This window comes from Aspergillus novofumigatus, assembly GCF_002847465.1.
Source record: "Aspergillus novofumigatus IBT 16806 chromosome Unknown P174scaffold_9, whole genome shotgun sequence".
Taxonomy (NCBI): Eukaryota; Fungi; Ascomycota; class Eurotiomycetes; order Eurotiales; family Aspergillaceae; genus Aspergillus; species Aspergillus novofumigatus.
The window spans coordinates 349,452-365,200 of record NW_020194282.1 but is presented as its reverse complement, the minus strand read 5'-3'; the positions used below and the strand labels follow the sequence as shown (position 1 = coordinate 365,200).

Below are 15,749 nucleotides of genomic sequence, written 5' to 3'. Positions count from 1 at the left end.
TTACTGCTGTATTATTACAGATCTGTATTTGGTCTGTCTGTAAGATACCATGTACAGTTGTAACCACCGACCAGTGAGCCTCAGGACGGCGCAACTGGTTATATACATATACCTAATGATCACTAATCTTGATATCCATTCCAGCTGATAGTTAGTATCAGTCTTGTTAAAAGCGCTTGAGTAACTCTTTACCTGACAGTATAGTTAAAGTATACACTGACATAAAATGAACTCTGTCATGACAATGATCCCACATGAAGGTGGGGCAGACCGAGAGAGAAGTATGTGGATGCTTTTTGCGCAGTATCCCTTCTGGGAAGTCCAGGGGACCAGACCCATCAGTCTGACAGGGGGCCCCAAAGCCAAAACCAGCCAGCGAACAAAAAGCCAGAGAGACAAAGAGTGGCACAAAGAGTGGCGGCAAAAAAATAGAAATGAAAATGAAAATGAAAATGGAAACAAAAAAAAAAAAGAAAAAAAAAGAAAAAGAAAAAGAAAAATAAGGAAAATGCAACGCTGAAAGCGATCAGCTGCAAGCTTGCAGTTGCAGCAGCCTGGGCGTTTCCAGATCGTGGGGAGCCCATTGTAGTCTCCCACAGGCTCGGTATTGCAGCAGGGATCTTGTTGCCGTCCGCAATGCTGTGTGATACAGAGTGCTCTCTTCCATTTTCTCTGGTACATAGAGCTAATTCAGTTGCTTTGCCAGAGTATCATACAGAAGAGTAGGAAGAGCATAGGGATGCTAGGTAATGCAAATAACTCCTACCTACAACAGGGTTATGAGGCGCAGGATTATTCCAAAACTGCGGACCTCGTGTGTCCAGGAATCTATCTACAATCTACAGTGGATATTACTGGTTCAGGATACTTCGGATTCAGGGGGCACGAGTCGATCCCTGGGCGTTCGATAATTGTAGGAACAATTTGGAAGCATATTGATACTTGATAGATCAAGTGAAGCTGAATATCAAATCGCGACGGTGCTCCACAGCAATATAGAGAGGAAAGAAGGTTAACAAATAGAGATTCAGGTCTAACTGTTATCCTTGATTCCATTATCAATTCAATTTATCCCCTGTGTAAAACACAAATACCCTCATTCAGGTAGTCTACACCATCGAGCCAGCCATTTGAGGGCAATGGGTGGCCCATGCTCTTCAAAGTTCAGGCCCTGACAGAAAAACGGGAGCGGCAGAAACGGTCTCCTATGGAGCCTGGACGAATGAATCCGCGCCAAGGAGTCATCGTGGGCTCGGAATTAGGGCTTGCTTTTAGAGATGTTGTACTAGAAAGGTAGTACTCCGTGGACTAGAATCCTTTCCCATATCAGAGCATGAATTGACCTCTATCAAGTGAATTCAATGTATGTGAACAATAATGTAGATAGGAGGATACAAAAAAAAGAAAAAGAAAGGTGCCCTGGCCCTGCAGACAAATGATCAACCAGGATTCTTCCATGATTTGTTCACTTTAATTAGTAAATAGGTACACTGACTCAATGTGTCTAAAGAAATTATACCCAATGGAAGAACTATTGTTGATCAGTGTTGCTGAAATAACAAGACACAAATAAATAAAAATAAAAAATCATAATAGCTGCTTGTCCTCTATCCCCATGCATGTATGTGTACTGAGGCAGCCTCAGCCAGCCATGTCCACCCCTCGGCCATTTCGGGTCATCATTGGCCCTGAAGCCAATCCTGATCTCCCCACTCCTCCGTGGGCCGTTACCCAGACCATGAAGATGAACGGTTTAGTGGAGAATCATGATTGGCGCCTCTGCACCTAGCATCCTCCTTGGAATTTGGAATCTTTTTACTTTGAGATTAACCAAGCCTGGTTGCGATCGCCATGGATCTCGCCAATCCGCAGTCTCGAATCGGGCGTAGCTACCTGCTTGTCGGCGCCACCACTGTCAGGCATGATGTCCATGTCTATTGTTATGTCAATACCTGCTACTCTGTACATACATAGTTACCTAGTACTGCATGTTTACTTACACACTTACTAGATGGGCCGTTTACTTACGTAGGTACTTACATCATATCATTGCATCCGATCATTCCATTGCAAGTAATGACAACACCACATCCAGCTAACATCCATCATAACGATATTTTGGTGAGTGGGGCGCTATGGGATGTCCTATTTCCTGGAATCCTGTCTGAAAAGCAGGATGGATGGATACATACGCAGCTCACTGAGAACCCCAGTAAGATCAGCTGCAATGGGTGTCTCCACGTAAAAGCCCAGGATTCTCACTGACCAAGCTAGAAAGAAAAAGAGACACCACACAAACGCTCCACCAAATCCTCATGTCTGCGATCCTGACTCACGTTTCGCTGCAGGGACCAAACCCGGATTGCGGGTGTCAACTCGCTTCATTCGAGAAGGCGAATGGAAGATTGACAGGTCTCATTCTACCCCTTTTTCTGTGAAAAATTTTCCTTGGATCTATTTTCCCCTTCCAGTGTGGCCATCGTGGGAGAATTGTACGGTACACATGATAGATCGAGTGAAGTCATAGCGAAAGAAGCAAGCATACATGCCATGGCAGATCGAGGTACGAAGTCCTTATTAGGATAGAGATAGGTGTTGACCCTGACTCGCAGCCTCCAATCTGCTGAGCCACGCGTCGTGTTCATGCAGCCACAATGCTGACCATCAACTTTGTCTTCAATGGCTCAAGGGCCATCGCTAACTAGCGACATATCGGGGAACTCGGGAACCACCCATAGCCTGATCTCCTCGTCTATGCAAGAAGAGATGCTACCCAATCAAGTAGATTCAGCTGCTTCAGACAATGGTCGGCCGTTACTTGGCGTCTGTCCGCTGTCATAGTGGACGACTGGGGGACCAAAATGACAATAGTCTCAAAGGGAGAAAAAGCTAAAATTGACAGGATTTGAGAATGTGGAAGTGTCAACCTAGCGATCATTATTGATTGGCATGTTTTACTTTTTCCCTTGATCGGCGCTTAGCCGCCACGCGAGGGCATTGGGCGCCCCATTCGCATCGGAGAATTTGGGCTGGTGATATCGATTCGTGCACACGACACAGTGATTGATTGATTGATCGATGATTTGATCGATGGTTTCTGAGGTGGTTGTTGACTATTTACCTGGTGAACCATGGAACCAATGCAATGGCACGGCACTAATAAGCTTTATGAACGATCAACTATGCTGATCATAACTGGGATCATCCTAATTCCAGTTTTTAGCTGCGCCTATCATAACCATTTTCCTATCTCGAATAGAGTGCCATCATGGGTACGCTTCTAGAATCAGGATCAGCGTGATGCTGTTGGTCTGGGAATAGATGAATCGGTCATGTTCGGCCGTAGATATTCTCTGTCTGCACGGAGCAAGAATCGATTTGAGAGCATACTATTTAAAGCTGACTGAGTGTATGATGTCGAGACTGAGAGCGTCTACTTACGGACAGCCGGCGAGTATTAGACTCCATCGTAATGACTTCTGGAAGGACACCGCTCTCTACTCCGTAAAGTCGTTAGGAACCAAAGCATGCCCTGCAATCAGAATAACCATAACTCATACCTTAGTAGTAGTAGTAGTAGTAGATATGTGGGCGGCTGTCATTACCACCAGCCTTTAATACACAGTACGCTGTAACAAACAAATACTGGTAAAATACTGGTACAATCGTAATACGCTAGTCCAATCACAGGAATAGAAGCACGAACCCCTGAAGCTCATAGTCATGACATGACGAACTCTCGGCAAAGCACGTCTCTGATTGGAGGCCTGATTTTAAGGTATTTGTCATTATGGGGCTACCCCTCTAAGCTTGTTTCAGGAAATGATAGACGGGCCAACCCACTCTCTAGCCGGTCTGCTAGCCTCATCAATGGGGTTTTTTACTGTCGGGTGACTGCCATGACATGACCATGGACGGAGTACTCAGTAGTGATGGACTATATCTGCAAGCCTTAGCAGAGGCAGAGAAGGGGACGGTTTAATGCTGATGGTATATACAGCAGATCATTATCAGGCCCTTTTAAAATAAAACGACAGTACTGGTAGGTGAAGAATCGCCGAACATCTCCAGCTCAACTACTGTACTCCAGCTTGTATCGGTGCATGTCCGCAGTAACAGTCCACCAGTAAGCAATGAGCAATGCTCGGTCTGGATCGGTCTCACCCCGAGGCGTTTTCTGCGACGATTATCGGACTATAAGCACTGGTGTCTAATTGCCAGTCAAGCTGGTGCATCATGGTAGATGGGTTACGAGAAAAGCCATGTGGACGGGTCGCCGCGATCCACCCTCGTGGTACAGTGCGACCGCAACAGACACATATGCCTACAATACAATGCATTTTGATAATTCTGGAGGTGTAACAATAGGAATAATGCTGAGTCCGCAGGAAATCCACTGACGATATTAGATCAGTAATGGATAAATTGATAAAGCAGGGAGAGGAGCCGTGACACGAGATGACCTGTCATATCGACATTGATCGATGGTTTATATTAATATATATATTAAATTATATACCCTGTAGTTAATCTACTCCATACTATCTTGACTAGCAGGCTAGCAGCATTGACTACCAATGACGACTGAAGAGTGACAATGCGCGACTATTGATTCATGATGAAATCCACAATCGCTCTGTCCCGGTCACTACAGTAGTAGTGGTGCGGCGTATCCTTAGCCTGGGTACTAACTAAAGACGCGGCAAGTATTTGAGATTGATCCTGGTACTAGTCTGCGTCCTTAGTCCAACGCAGGGATAACCCCCTGTCAGTTGCGTTACGATTAGCGAGGGTGCCCCAGGGCAGCGATTCAAGATCTGAGGTTTTGTCATAGAAAACTCGGGGATCTCATACAATTTGACATTTTGAACTCGCGGTTACCAGTATATTACCCTTGTCCTGAGCTCAATGGAGCAGATTCCAAATATTCAGAGGGAGATGGAACTATATAATGATTATATAGTAACTGACAAATAAGTATCCCTGTGAAGTGTATATATGGAACGCCTCACGAGGAGTCTGTAAGATAATACAAAACTGAATACAATACATTACCCGTACTGCCATGACCAAAAGAGTAAATGGGTAAAGTAAAGCACCTAGCAGAAGCTCTTGTAGAACCACCCTTGTTCCAAAGAGTGGAGCGAACGGCCCTCTCGCATCCGCCGCTGTTTCCTGACTGTCGGGCCTCCAGCTTGCAAAATGCGAACCTCAGGGGGTCCGAGCACCCCAACTGTCGGCGGCAATCCGCTGTCAGTCCAGTCCAGTCCTGTACTCCACAACAACAACCAACAACCAGAACAAGTGAAACCTGTCTGGAAATACGGAATTTCGGAGCCTTAGGTAGCACTCTTACGGACAGGGCTTGCGTGATCGCCGCGCAGACTCGCTACGGACCTACCAAGTCTGGTATGGAGCAATATAAGATGGAGTCTCCGTACGAGGGAGGAGATTTTCTGGTTGACAAGGATTTGAGATTTTCGAGTTTTCAATAGACTTGACATTACAGAAACTGTCCCGACATGTCATGTTGTTAACTCTGTGACAATTGACCAAAAGGGTAAAAGAAGCTGTGCGATTATCAGTTATCAGGACAAAGCACCTACATTCTGCAGGTACCTGAGGATAACGCCGGGAGATATCATGAAGCGATCATTAATCTACGCCCGGATTGCGATCTGACACCACGTAACCAGCGTCGATCCTTGCACAGATCTTACAAATCATGCCGTGCAATGGCAGAGGAGCAGTCGGCAGACTATTGGAGCGCCTATACAGCCTCTGAGTAGTGGCTAGTACGGAGAACTCCGCAGTGATGTCGATGGGGGGTTCATGTATGTCTGTATGCTTCGTATGAAGGTATCAGGCCGTGTCGGGTAAAGGTTCAACGGGGATGATCGAGGTTATCCGTATCTACGATCTCACTTGGACACTCAATCAGAACGAACGGAATTATTATCTGTAGATGATGACGTAGGAATGTCTCTCTACCCTGAGGGGAGCTTTTTCAGATACATGCCGTAGTCAACAATGTCATTACAAAATGAGGCTAGTTAGAGTAGTACTGCATGCTAGTCTAGTCTAAAAAGGTTAAGATATGGGCCCAATGGAGAGTAACAAACAAGACAAACATTGCTCGGGCTTCATGTCAGAGTTTGTACCCGCTCGGGGACCATCGCGGCCATGTGGTTCCCGATACGCCCAAGCGCCGACACGGGAAGACCTCGATTTTCCCCATTGGGAGTTGACGTCGCATCCATCACGAACTACGGAGTACACTACATCCTTTTGCTCGCAGTGCTACCAATCCTGTGTCCATATTCCATTCTACCAGAGAGCCCATCCACCTTGTGTATGGTGGATTGTAGAACTCGTGTGTGTCGGTGTCTGTAGCTATCCTGGGTCATATTGTCGGGAAGGGGCAGGCCTTTGCGTCCTGAGAGTCCAAATGCTCCTCCTACTTGGTGTGGTGAGTTTGCGGCTGCTGTTCCACCTGTTCCTCTCGTCTATGCTCGGAGAAGTGCCGTGGGGCGCGGGGCGGAGGGCATGACCATTCTCGTCATTATCGCCGTCACGATGACCACTTGCTTGCTGCTCGTCCGGGACCCCGGTGGTACATCCATGCAGACTTCAGGCTTGGGGCTCGATATCGCCAATGATAGAGACTCAATGATTGCCACCCGCGAGATGCGCGCTCTGGCTAGGATTGGCGGAAATGCAATGTGATGTGATGGCACTATTGAGTATCTCGATGCTGCGTCACTTCAGCTTCAACTGACTCGTCGTATCTGACAAATTGTTCTCTTACAGGCATTGCCTCAGGATTCATGGCACCGTACGGAACTACGAGTATGCACTGAGGGCCCCGACTGGGCCCTGACCCGGAAGGTCGAGACCGGTTCTACCGTTTCTCCCTCCGCATCCCTGAACGGCTGAACCAGCTATCTCAGACAATGAACGGATTTCCCGCTGTCAGTGCAGTTTTAACTCGGCGCCTCAACGGTGTACCACAATCATGACGGACGTTTGCCGCAGGAGACCAGAACGATCATAATAATACGTACATTACTCCGTGTAGTACCGTAGCATACAGCATCTACATTGGACGAGCTGTTGGATTTCAGAGACCCATTACCCCGTATGCTAATCCAGAAAAGACCAGAACTCCCGAATAGGTTTCTAACTTCTCCTGATTATGCTTAGTGAAGTCAAGTCGGTGGATCAACCTTGATCTGGCCCAACCAGCCTGAGCCAATGGTTCACCCGGCCAAGAGACCAAATCGACACCGTCCAAACTCAATCTGAGTCCCAGCGCCCAGGAACTAGTCTAACTGTTATTTGAATTTCCTCACGGTAAGCGTAAAACACAACGACTGTGCTTGTGCCTCGCCCTCAGCAAATGTCGGGAAAAGTCCGGCTAATCCCCGCAGCAGGCACATCAAGGCGAGCAAATAGCAATAAACCTAACCCTGTGGCATTCTGCTAGCTTGGTGCTACACTCCCACTACCTACAAATAGAGGTCAGGCACTGGAACCGCAGGGGGTCGACGGGCTATCCTGGGCCGGGCGATCGGGGACCATGAAGGGATCACCTCGTATCAACATCATCGACTCTGGCACTGACTCTGACTCCTTCAGACCTAGTGTCCCATCCTTGTACGGTATGATTTGGTATGTGGTATCAGTATCACCGTTCTGGTCTCTAGAGAGCTAACGGTAGCTACGGAATGAAGCCCTAGAGGGGTCGACTAGACTAGCCGTCGCGCCAGTTTAACAGATGACCGTCAAAAGTTGCCACGAACCATGAAGGGACGAGGTGTATCCGCGCACCTGCACTATCGTCCCAAAACGCACTCTCGTCCGAAGCCAGGTCGATGACGCCATTCCATGCCATCCATTTTCGCTGTTGCAGTAGGAATGAATGTCTAGTCTGGGTCCAGACTCTCCAGACTGTCTCCAGGCCTGAGACCGTACTCCATACTTCGTAGACTGCGCCTATTCGGGGCATAACGCCGAAAAGAAGTAGTAGCAGCATCGAGCCCTCATGAGCCAGATTCAACCACAGACTTTGATGAGCTCCGCGCTCTAATAGACAGTGAGGTGTATCCCTCGCAGGGTATGCTTGCTGAAAAGGAGTCATGGCTCATCAGCAGGGAATGTGACGATGGGTAATTCGCCCTGGAACATGCTTCGAATAAGGTATATGATGAAGAGATACAGACCGTTCTCAATACTATAGAAATCGATTCTTACTGATATCTGGTACATACGACCATAGGGTGTGGAAAACAGGGCTTCCCGTCCGCTCAGCCGTACTTAAGCCACACGCCGGCCGGTTAGTAGTTGGGTGGGTGACCACCAGCGAATCCCGGCTGTTGTATGTTTTTAGTTCACCTGTTCTTTATTTTGCTTCAGAACCGCACAGTCAATTCTCGAAAAGCCCTAGGCTCCCATAATTTTTTGAAACCAAGGACATAAACCGGGTGAGGGTGATAGGGGTGCGATGACCTTTCGCTTTTCGAGTATTGCATCGCACCAGTGGTGCTTGGGACCGTCCACGCAAGCGAAGACTGATGCTGAGGCCGGACTGCCTTGGAGTGATGATAAATAGCTAGGGCGCCAGGTCCGTTTTACTGTATCCCATTCTTTTGCAGGACCGAGAATCACGATTGTTTCGAAATTCTTCTATTCCACACACATGTGAAATCATATGACTATAATCGACGACAGGATGAATGAACATCATCGCCTGGCGGCTTCCCGTGGATTCAACCATAGATTATCAGAACAAGCAGGAATCCCAGGAATACAGTGTATATCTTAAGGGCGCATATGACTGCTCGGATAAGGAAGGAATGATGTGGACTAGTTTATTTCGGACGTATCACTTGACCTTCCAAGGATTCGTCCCGTAAAGATGCGTCCATTAAATGGGGCATATCGAACAGCCAAGGAAGCCATGCCTTCTTGCTCTTTTGATATTTCCTCCATGATCAAAGGTGCTTGCTGTACCTTGGGGCCTCGAACACTCCTGCATGGGTCGTCGCCCGCGCGAACCAGTGGGCTATAGATCACGGGAAAGACACCCCATTTTCGATGTGCACTGGAGTGCTGGAATGTTCTGGATAGGAAGCCCTGGAGTCCCGAGGTTATCCTGATGGCGAGGGAGTTCGACATGGCAGATGCGCCGTGGGAGATTCTCTGCTGAGGTAGTGATGCAGAAGGAAGAGAAGACGATCAACTGGCGAGAACGGCCAAGATATGGCCGGACCTGGGCGGGAGACAACCGACCAGGAAAAGAACATATGGTAAAGGCGCTGAAGGGCATAGCCAAAGAGGTCGGCGCACATTCGCTGGGTGCGGTGGCAATCGCTTATCACTTACCACAAGGTTCGCTTACCCCCCGGTCACAGTCACTTGCCCTATCATACTGGTATCTAGGTATCACCGTGTCTTCCCCGTCGTCGGCTGCCGCAAAGTCAAGCAAGCACATCCTGTCGTATGTCGAGGCCATTGATATCCCGCTCACACCAGAACCCATCGCGCAGATTGAGGCTGTCAAGGCCTGGCGGCCCGGTATGCCCCGTCCTATCATTGGTGATGGTATCATAGATAATGTCCTGGGGGGATATTAGCGCGCATGTTGATTGCTTGCCTCTGAGGGGAATTATTCCGCCAACATGGTGTGAAGTTGGAGTGAAGAGCCGGTATTAACCTGTTTGTATCTGATTCGTAAACAAGGGACCATGGAGAGAAATCAAAGAATCTGCCATTGCTTTACCGAGGTTTGATCTCCAATATCGCTTTTGATTAATGCTTGCGTTTCCTGGGACCCGGCACCACAATACAGCAGGATCAAATCCACTATATGCTGTTATCACCACCAGCCTTTGGGGTTGTCTTCTTACTCCGACAGATCGGGAGAGAATCCGAATTATATGCAACTGTTCGCTGTAGACCCCTCCCCTGAGCAAGCATCCTCTGATTTACCTTACCAACCGCCTTCATGGTCCCTTTCGTCAAGGATGTTGACTTTACGTGGCCACGCCATTTGTCGAGCGTCTCACTATTAACGCCCAACTGTCCTACCACAACGAACCATAACTAGTCTTTCAAACCAGCCATAACCCGGTACCGACCCGCAGTCACCATACGCATCTTCTTGCCATACAGAACCATCGGAATAATAGTCATTGTAACTGCCAAGCTGGTAAACCCGCACGCGATGAACATATCCTGCGCGCCTGAGCGCTCTAGCCACGGGCTAATCGCAAACGGGATCCCGATGCTGATGGCGTTGCGGAGGAAGGCTACGCCTGTGAATGCGTCGCCGGTTATCTGGTATCATATGCTAGTTAGAAGATATTTTCTAGTGTATGGACTTCTGAGAAGGTGGGAACTTACATCGCGATAACTATCAATCACCAGCGTTAATGCCGCATCGCTGATACTGCCTAGTCCGAAGCCGAAAAGCGCACCGGCGATACTTGGCCAGATCCAGTGGAGGCCCTGATACCGGGTTAGCAAGTTCAACTTCAATGTCTCTCTCCTTCTGAGTGAAAATAAGATAAAATGCTTATGGCTTACTCTGGCAATTGTAGTCCCGAACATAATCAAACCCCCAGCCAACGTCAAAGCCGGGAGATGCAGAATATACAACCTCATCTCAGGTTCATAGTACCCCTTGTTCCGCCTCGCAAAGAACAAGATGGATCTATCGCCCAGAAAGCCACCGTAGACTGACCCGAGAAGGTTTCCGACGAACGGGCCAACGCTCATGAACCCAATCTGCTCAGGCGTGAAGTTGTACGGCGGGAGAGGGAAAACAAGACCCAGTACGCTGGAAAGGATTGTTAGCCATACCACGCCGAGGGCATATTGCAGGGCGCAGAATAGAATGGCGGGGAAGGTGGTTAGGACAACGAAGGGACGGTAGAAGTATGGCCAGATTGGCTCTGCGGTGTATGTCACCAGTGCTAGTCTCTGTCGCCTGGTCTTCAATGGGATGGTGTAGTCTAGCTCGTGGTGCTGCGCAAGAGCGGTATCTGATTCTTGCCGGCTTGTAGTGCACTCGACATCTGGTTGATGGTCGGGTTTGATGTCCTTGACGGAGATATTTTGACCGTCGCCGGCTTGGACACTGCTGCTCACGCCCATAACTACTTGGGTATACTTGGTCTCCTCATAGAAGAATATAAAAAGACCGAATAGAACAGCATTAACGATGCCCAGTGCACGATAGGATGCCCGCCATCCTTCACGCGTGGCTTGCGTCCCGGCAGCCATGGGCGTTAGGAAGCTCTAGAGTACGCCGCAATCAGTACATGAACAAGAAATCAAGAATTGCGACTTACCCCAATCATAACCATGGTCATATACAACCCATTGACCCCTCCACGATGATGCACAAAGAAAAGATCGGCAACCTATGGGCATGAGTCCGGCACACAAAGCCTCCAAGCATACGGACATACCGTGATCTGAACGATTGACTCGTTGGTCGCGCCGGCCAGCCCATGTAAGAGATTGGTAATATACAACTCTGGCAGAGATTTCATCCAGGCAGACCGGAACGAAGCCGCCATCATGATCGCCGTCGAAACGAGGTATACAGGTCTGCGTCCAAGCTTCTTCGCAAGGGGGATGAAGAGAACGCAGCCCACGGAGAGACCGACGAAGTTGACAGACATGGCGTTGTTGAGTTGGGCATATGTGACGTTCATATCTGACACGATCAACTGCCAGAAGATTACCTGGATTGACAGGCTGAATGTTGTCAATATATTTGTTTCTTCCGTGTCCAAGTAGGTGGGACTTACGCTGTGAATACCACCACCGTTACTGCTAGCACAAGAGTAAAGTTCACTGTCTTGCGGGCTGTACTCCAGTTCTATCTCTGGCTTTAGTATCCATTTGTTGAGTTGGATGACAGGACGGCTGACCAGTGGCTCATTAGGATCCCTCGACGGCACAGGGTGCAGGATAATCTGGGGTCGGTCATGATTCTCGCTCTCTCCAATTTCATCTGTAGATGAGGTTAAATAACAAGTCGCAGTAAGCTCAAACAATATTTACATACTTTGGATAAGGAGAAAAGTGCCTGGTGGCTGATTGTGATCGGTGGACGGTATGTCGTGGGGACTCTGTGCCATTGAGACCGGCTTCTTTGGTGAAAGCAGGGGAGGATACAGAAACGGGTATTGCTTGACAAAAAGAGCTGCTTTATCCTGACTTTCATTCTTGCTGAAAAGAAGAGGTGATGATCGATATAAGACTGCTACTGCTACTGCCACCCATTGCTGCGGTGGTACTTGACGACCTGTGAACTACCGATGCGATAGTAAACCACGTACTCATGATAACACAACCAGCGCCTCACAAAGTCTATACAGTCGATAAAATGCGGAGAAACGCCACATTGGCCCAAGATAAGCACCGTGAAGTATTGATGCGTGTCAAAGTGTCAGTACTAGTGCAGGGGTCGACCTGCCTAATCGAGACGGCCGAGGAACAGCTGTTGATATGAAGGTCAAGCGAGCGTGTCAGAATGAGTAGAACCTATATCATTGGCTGCATTTACCGCGATTTGAAGTTGGCATACAAATACGGTCTCAATTATTTTCAAGAAAACTACCAAGAAGGCAGGTCCAGCCAGGAACCTGCAGTCACTATAGTGGCCCGTCGGGCGATAGCGCATGTCAACCTCAACGTCCACGCTGCCCTGAACATACATGTCCCAGCTGCTTTTTAAACTAAACAGCCGAATACAATGCCAACCATCTAGACGGAGTATATCACCATTCATCACAATGGTAACAGACCAGGAACTGCCTCTTTTCCAAGTCCACGACGGCATGTCTATAACTATGTCTCTGCTATAAATACGACCAGCACACTAATCCAATAAACCCAACAAGACAGACCCGGAAGCAATCCGCGCAGTCGCAAATACAATTACCTCCTCCTTCGCCGACGATCCGCTGATAAGATGGCTGCGCCCACTCGCCGGACCGTGGTCAGCCAGCGATCCAAATACGTCCAAATGGCAGTACCGTCGAGTTCTGAGGGCTGCCGCGGATGGTATTGTGTTGATCTCTGCTACCGTCACTGAGGTAGATCAAGAGCTCCATAAAGACGGCAAGGTATGTGAACGGTTAACTGTCGAACGGGATGCAGGCGCAGTGGCCTTGTTGTTTCCTCCTCGACGACGTTGCCGGTGGACCCTGGGCAGGATACTGCTTTGGTGGAAGGTATGGTTTCTTGATACTGTTAGTCCTGTCCACGAGAAGGGTGGGAATGACAAGGTACGCGTGCCACCCTAGTTTCTGAGAGCATTGAGACCACAAATAACAATGGGGATCTATACTAGAGATTAAAGCAACTGATGGATGCCCATGAACGGGTGGTTACGAACGTCCAAGACACGTATCACATTCCTGACCTGTGGTATCTAGAGGTTATCGCTGTACACCCCTGTCTCCAAGGTCGTGGGCTGGGGAGGAAGGCACTCCGTTCTGTGCTAGACCATACGAACGATGAGCCTGTCATCCTCGAGTGTACAAACGGGGATAATGTCGCGTTTTACGAACGACTTGGATTCAAAGTTGTAGAAGAAGTCGAGTTGGTTGAGGATGGTGCAGGAGTCAAGCTGTGGTTCATGCTACGACAAGGCCTGCGAAAGCAGACGGATTGAACTCTCTGTTCATTATGCGTCAAAGATATATGTAAATAGAACAAGGAGTGACAGTGAATTCTAGAATAACCCCAACTCTACGCCCCTCGCCCGTGCAAGCTGGTCAATATCAACTGCTCCAACTGGGTACGTCCAGTACTCTTCGAGCAAGTCCAGGAGAAGGCGATATTGTCTATTCCAAAATGGGTTCTCGGCGGTTGAAAGCAGGGTCTTTCGGATGAATTCCTTCACTGTCGGATCCCTCTGCAAAATATCACTCTGTAGCCCGGCGACACAGACCGGATACGAAATGGCATTGATGATGAGTGTGTCCCAGCGTTCTGGGTCTAGAGAGGCGCGACATACGGCATCCACCGAACTTAAGAGCCGTGTCACTATGACCGTCGTGGGAGTGAGAATGACTCCTCTTTGCATGGCCGGGTCTACCGTTGCTTCTGTATCTGAAGGGCGCGGGAAGCCTGGTCCCCCATGTCGAACAACCAACACTCCAGCCAGTCGATACGCCTCCCACAATTGACACTGAATAAAGGTTCCCTTTGCGCCCGGCCAATCCCAAAAACGTGTCTCTGTTGTACCCTCGCCAATGAAGGCGAAGAGATTCACCAGAGACCTCGGTAGGCCAGTTACGACCTCAACCCCGGTCTCGATCTCTGCGGGGGAGTTTCCCTTGCAGCAGTACTGTCTCCAGAAGCCAAGATGTGAGTGCCGACGACCGATTGAAAATGTGGGGAGGTCCATGATACCCATCACCTCGAAGAGGTGGGCGCGGAATACACCTCGTTCTTGGTATTTTTGTGGGCCTTCAACATCGTGCATGCGAAGAATGCTGTACATCCCTCGGAGGTGCATTGTCCATGGAATGCCGTGCATAACCTGAAAAACAGGATTTAGTTAATGGACTAGAAGAGGGAGGAATAGAATTGGTACCCACTCCAATCGTACACAAGAGCAGTCCCGCTGTCAAAGTCCCATCCTCTAGATCGTCCTCGCTCTTGGAAAGCTCCGCGCGAAATTTATTCAGACCGAGGTCAAGATACTCGAGGGAACGGGCGGCTGGTTGTCGGTTTAGTGATGCTTGCAAAGCGATGCATATTCGATACAGCGCTTCGGATCGTTGGCATAGTACGGGAAGACGTGGTTTCAGCAAGGTCTGTTCGTCGTGGACTGTAGTTGAGTGTAGGATATTAATGCCAGATGATAGAACTACATCGCTATCGCATTAGCCTCGATTCTGCTCTGCTATAGTATTGTATATACTCACACTCTTGAAAGAGCCGCGCATCATCCTTGCCATGACCAGGGCTCGAGAAATAGAATGGTGCTGGGCTAAGTCTATAATCTACCAGACAAAAGCGTCAACGACTTGAATGTGCATACTGAAAGATGAAACTGTGCAACGGACGTATACCTTCTTGAGAAAAGTCTCGACAGGAAGAGTCCTCAGTCACCTGCGTCTGTATTTCCCCTTCCTGTTCTCGCCGCCGAGCTCGGTTTCGATCTCTCCGACGTCCAGGAACCCTCGGCGGAATCGACGTATCTACTGGTGCCTCGGCGCCGGTATAATGACCTCGCGATGCAATGCCGGATCCCCAGCGCAGACGCACTTCGTAGCCGTCGCATGGTATTCCCTGCTCGGTGCAGACTTGGCACGTCGGACGGGCACGGTCACACTTGCGACGCTTTGCCTTGCATGTCCAGCTATGACGGTCAAAGCTATCAGCTGCAGCCTAGAACACAAAGAAAGGGAGTGGATGCGAGGCAGGTTGTTACCATCCGCCGTGCGAGCGACGGGCACGACCGGGGGTCGACATCCCTAATTGGGTTGACACACAGAAACGAAGGGGGGGGGGGGAGGAGGGGGGAGAAGCTCGTATAAAAGTCGGGGATTATAATGCGGGGGTGATAACGAAAACCAGTGGATCTGACGGGGTCGACCTGCCATTTTGGAAGTAGCGTTGGACTGATATTGTTTGGTCTATAGATTACGACTTGGTAGTGGCTTGGTCGGTGCTGGCTATCTTGGCATAGGGTTGTATGGAGTATATGGCAAGCTCAT

General features: G+C 49.0%; 4 protein-coding genes across 4 annotated transcripts; 2 read left to right on the top strand and 2 right to left on the bottom strand.

Annotated features, from left to right (window-relative positions):
- Window positions 1–9,215: 9,215 nt before the first annotated feature.
- Window positions 9,216–9,635, top strand: P174DRAFT_424805 (uncharacterized protein; the record flags this gene model as incomplete). Its single annotated transcript, XM_024825231.1, has 1 exon — window positions 9,216–9,635. One exon carries the CDS (start codon window positions 9,216–9,218, stop codon window positions 9,633–9,635), a length of 420 nt encoding a protein of 139 aa, XP_024678220.1.
- A 469-nt stretch (window positions 9,636–10,104) lies between these two features.
- Window positions 10,105–12,152, bottom strand: P174DRAFT_378272 (putative MFS transporter; the record flags this gene model as incomplete). Its single annotated transcript, XM_024822821.1, has 8 exons — window positions 10,105–10,316; window positions 10,401–10,509; window positions 10,588–11,301; window positions 11,355–11,426; window positions 11,475–11,766; window positions 11,820–11,890; window positions 11,943–12,025; window positions 12,080–12,152. 8 exons carry the CDS (start codon window positions 12,150–12,152, stop codon window positions 10,105–10,107), a joined length of 1,626 nt encoding a protein of 541 aa, XP_024678219.1.
- A 657-nt stretch (window positions 12,153–12,809) lies between these two features.
- Window positions 12,810–13,693, top strand: P174DRAFT_464055 (GNAT family N-acetyltransferase; the record flags this gene model as incomplete). The annotated part of the gene is made up of 3 exons (XM_024830345.1): window positions 12,810–12,852; window positions 12,922–13,304; window positions 13,370–13,693. The coding sequence occupies 3 exons, from the start codon at window positions 12,810–12,812 to the stop codon at window positions 13,691–13,693; spliced, it is 750 nt and encodes a 249-aa protein (XP_024678218.1).
- P174DRAFT_454651 (Zn(II)2Cys6 transcription factor) lies at window positions 13,686–15,504 on the bottom strand (the record flags this gene model as incomplete). Its single annotated transcript, XM_024829251.1, has 5 exons — window positions 13,686–14,566; window positions 14,625–14,896; window positions 14,955–15,032; window positions 15,102–15,391; window positions 15,464–15,504. 5 exons carry the CDS (start codon window positions 15,502–15,504, stop codon window positions 13,754–13,756), a joined length of 1,494 nt encoding a protein of 497 aa, XP_024678217.1. The 3' UTR covers window positions 13,686–13,753.
- Between the last annotated feature and the right edge of the window lie 245 nt (window positions 15,505–15,749).